Consider the following 4,249-nt stretch of genomic DNA (forward strand, 5'->3'; position numbering starts at 1 on the left):
GGCTAGGGTTTGAGAGGGTGGCGGCTAGGGTTTAGAAAATTGGAGAGGAGAGAGAGTGGCTCTGATACCATGTTAATGTGAAACCATAGAGAGATTATTAGCTCTCTCTCTTGGTTGTTATTAATAGTGTTTTGAGAAACAAAGGAGTTGGTCCCTAACTATTGTGGGATTAAGGGGCTGTTTGGTTCAAATATCAAAACTTTAGGATTTGTAATCTCATAGAGAATTTCAAATCCATAGGGTTTTATACATGCTTTGGGATTTCTAATATTTTGTTTGGTTCAACATATTATAGAAAAGCAAATCCTAAAATTTGTAATATCTTGTTTCGTTCAAACCCAAATTATATAAAAAATTCTAAAAAAAGTATATATGCTTACCTTGGTGAGGTTATCTCTCACAAGAAAACAAAATACAAAGGTATATAAAGAGAGGTAAGCATATCTATTTATGGGATTTGCCCAATTGAGAGAATTTAACAAATTCTAAAAATTGGGTACTTCTTCCATTTTTTGGACTCAATATTCCAAAAAAATTATTGAAACGAACACCAAATATGGGATCTCAAATCCCAATAAAACACATTTTTTGATCCCAAAATTTGTAATCCACACCAAATGCCAAAATTTTACTTGAACAAAACAGCCCCTAAATAAGGAATGAACAATTCTCTCAATAATAATGATTAACTTATGGACAGATAGCCCTTGGCTGAATTGAATGGAAGAAAGTGGTTGCGGTTGCTGTTTGGGATCAAGGCTTTTTTGTTGTAGTGGTTGTTTTATTTGTTCATTAGTATTTTCATCTTTTAAATGAAAGAGGTTGCATCCATTAGACTCGAAATATGCACGACCTTGATGCAGTGAGCACTGAGTTCTGACAGATGTGTGTCGACATTATACTCCTATCAAGGGAAACCCAACTATAGGGAAAAAATATAACAGTCAACTAAAAGTTCTGGATATTCTGACTTGAACTTGACTGAAGCCTATATGTTCGCTGCTTGACTGCAATGTGCACTTACCAATTGCACTTTTCACGAGCTTGAAGAAATAAATAGAATAGAAGTTATTTTTTTGTCTATTGAAATTGCCAAAAGATGGAAAATGAAAGCATCTGTCCTCTACCTGCTGCATGAAAATTTGCTTGACATTGAATTTTGTGAAGACGAAATGAAACCTTGAGGTTTTTGGTTTTTATGTAACATTGTCCCGGCTTTCTTTCCTTCATTTGTCATTCTCTAGGTAACCTAGTTTGCCTAATGAATGTTAATTTATTTTCCCTCCAAAAAAATACATTGTTGCAGTTAGATTACTTTTTTCCTTATCAATTGGAATTCTTACACGTATGTAACACATATATGTTGTGTACAGTGACATCAATTTTGGTCATCTTCGTCAATATGTTCAATAAAGCACGGGATGAGAATGCTCGTAATGCAGAAGCAGAAAAAAAGAAATTGGAAAAGGAAGCCATGAAAGAGAAACAAAATACTTCCGGAAAATAGCACCAAACACTGCTGACTATTGACTACATGCTAGGACTTGATGTTTCCTACTTCAAAATTAAGAGAAAACATTGGTCATTGAAAAGATTAAAGTACACATTTCTCGATGCACGATGTACAGAAGTCAGCTCCTCAAACCCATATCAAGCTACCGAAAGATGAACCCGCACCCTTTAATATTGTGATTCATGGTAAGTTTACGCTCTGCAAGATGTTTCTTGGTGCTATTTCTCTGAATGGTCTAATGAAGCAAAATTACCAGTCTACACAAAAATGACCTTTGAAACATGAATATATGCCTTCGAAACATGAACTAATGGCTTAATGCAAAATAAATGCCAAATATTAGCAGCAAAGGAGCCTGCAGGCCATCTTAGTATTTTTGAAAGACAAAGGTATTCATATTTTGATGTTTCTGCTAGCGTCGACTGACTTTGTTACCATGTTGTGCAGGTTGGTTGGCCATAATAAGGGGTGGTAAAGGATCAATTGATTACTCTTTGGTGGATGAAGTAGTTCAATGCACAATTACTTGCTCTCAGGTAGCTTTGTAATACGAGGGGTGGGCTACATTTGCTTTTTCTGATGTATACTGCTAAGTAAAGCCTTTTAGTTATGTTAGGTAGAGTTTACACAGCCCTTATACTGGGCAGGCAATTTTCATGTATTTGCACTCAGAATATAATGCCAGGAATGTCTGTGCATTTGCCTGTCGATGTTTTCCAACCCCATATCTTGTTCTCACCATTTTTCTCTTGATGATGTTCCGAGTTTTGGCACGGTGACGCCTAGAAAACAGGCAGTGAAAGAAGAGGCATAATAAGATCAATACTGTTTCCACATTGACATGTTTATGCAGGGATGAGATGATCAAAGTACACAGCCACAAGACATTGGAGGGTTCAATTCTGCCAGTATTGTCACTTTATAGAACTGAAACTGAAGAAACTTGCACGTACAAATTCTATTTCCATGCTCTAATCGACGTGTTACTTCGCACATGGACATGTGGAAATGCGCTACTTCGACGAAGCTTATTCAGTAACGAAAAGGATAGCAGTATTCATCAAACAATCAGATACATGTAGAGATTGATCATCATCTCTTAAGTCCGAGCCACACCAGAATAAATCCCAAGTAATCGTAGTTGTAGATTCGCCTCATTAGTTCAATCTTCTGCCCATTCCATGGCGGATATCTGAAACTGAACTCGTTCAAGAATTCCCTTTTCAAGACTGGCTTGCCGTGGCTGAATGTATCAAATGTGAACTTGCCGTGATACTTCCCAAATCCACTCTCACCGACTCCTCCAAACGGTATCGTATCACAAGCATACTGCAAGAAGAAATATCTCAAAACATTTAATAGGGTGTTTAGTACAATTCTGTAAGTTCTTGATTTTCTATACTTTGTGAAGCTCTGGGGCTCAAATTTTGGCAGATGCAATACCTGTAATAGGGTGTCGTTAAAAGTGACCGCCCCTGATGATGTTTCATCGATGACTCGTCTCCTCAGTTTCTCATTCTTGGTGAAGGCATAGACAACGAGAGGCTTCGGCCTGTCCCTTATAAAGCCAATACTGTCCTCAATCTTCTTCAACTGTTTTAAGAGAAACCAAGTGTGAGGTTCAAATCTCCAAGCAGTTTTCTTTCATATACTGAAAATCGTTTCGTCGTAAGAACTATAACTTACAGTGATAACTGGAAGCAACGGACCAAATATCTCTTCGGTCATGATTTCAGCATCCAGCGGGGGATCTACCAGAATAGTCGGCTGGATAGTCCTACATTTTATTCATTAAATTTGTTTTAGCCCTGAGACGACAGTAAAACGATGCGGGCAAAAGGGTTCAAAGGAATTTACAGGTTCTTATCATCCACGGAACCACCGTGCACGATTGATGACATAACCGAAGGATTCTTCAGCAGGTTGCTCAGCCTCTCGAAATGATGCTTGTTGACAATCCTTGATGAGCGCTCGGGTTTTATGTCAAATTTCTTCAGCGTTCCCTTGATCAGTTCAATCTGCAAGTAGCAAATTTTAACCCGAAGAAACTGCTACGTAGATGAACAACTACACATACAAGCAGAGGTTAAGAGTTACTTATCTAATGAATTACCAGGGTGGGTGCAAATTTCTCTTCAACGAGCAAATAATCAATGGCTACACAAGCTTGACCATAGCAAGGGCCCCATTTTCCTGCAACTATTCGATCCGCGCTGACCTTAAAGAATTCCAAAGAAGGGAAAATAAATCAAGTAAATAAACACATGCAGATATATTTTCTGAAACAAAAGTTGTATTTTAGTAGGATTAAAAGACATCATCAATTTAGTTCATCTTAAGATCGCACCTTCATATCTCTGGAGCCTGAGAGAGAATCTACAATGGCCGGGCATTTACCCCCGAGTTCGAGCGCAACTGGTGTTAGATGTTTCGCCGCTGCTGTCATCACAGCTCGTCCCACCTTCATGCTTCCTTGAAAACAAATTGACTGCAAGTTAGAAACTAGAACAAGGGCCAATTTCAGAAGACCCGCCTTCATGCTTCGGGTGTTTTTGCAGATAACCCCTCTTAACGATTATAATTCGACAAGCCCCCCTAAACTTTAAGGGGTCTGGCACATGACGCGCCCTGAACTTTCTTTAATTTGTTCCGGTAATCGATCTCCTCGAAGAGTTTTCAATTTAATACCCCTCGGCCATTAAAACAAAAAAAAAAAAAAAAAAAAAAAAAAGGAAA

General features: G+C 38.1%; 2 protein-coding genes across 2 annotated transcripts in view; one reads left to right on the top strand and one right to left on the bottom strand.

Moving 5' to 3' along the window:
- Positions 1–2,217, top strand: part of LOC109839382 (formin-like protein 3) — a 15,970-nt gene extending 13,753 nt beyond the window's left edge. Inside the window, exons 20-21 of the mRNA XM_020407810.1 lie at positions 1,374–1,698; positions 1,961–2,217. Coding sequence (XP_020263399.1) covers positions 1,374–1,507 — 134 coding nt within the window. The 3' untranslated portion in view covers positions 1,508–1,698; positions 1,961–2,217. The remainder of the gene's footprint in view (positions 1–1,373; positions 1,699–1,960) is intronic.
- LOC109839548 (aldehyde dehydrogenase family 3 member F1-like) overlaps positions 2,401–4,249 on the bottom strand; it is a 5,838-nt gene continuing 3,989 nt past the window's right edge. Inside the window, exons 5-10 of the mRNA XM_020408023.1 lie at positions 3,861–3,985; positions 3,627–3,731; positions 3,371–3,531; positions 3,200–3,290; positions 2,957–3,106; positions 2,401–2,842 (exon numbers count right to left, since the gene is read on the bottom strand). Of these exons, the coding sequence (XP_020263612.1) occupies positions 2,606–2,842; positions 2,957–3,106; positions 3,200–3,290; positions 3,371–3,531; positions 3,627–3,731; positions 3,861–3,985 (869 nt within the window). The 3' untranslated portion in view covers positions 2,401–2,605. The remainder of the gene's footprint in view (positions 2,843–2,956; positions 3,107–3,199; positions 3,291–3,370; positions 3,532–3,626; positions 3,732–3,860; positions 3,986–4,249) is intronic.

The sequence above is a fragment of the Asparagus officinalis genome, chromosome 4 (assembly GCF_001876935.1).
Source record: "Asparagus officinalis chromosome 4, Aspof.V1, whole genome shotgun sequence".
Lineage (NCBI taxonomy): Eukaryota > Viridiplantae > Streptophyta > Magnoliopsida > Asparagales > Asparagaceae > Asparagus > Asparagus officinalis.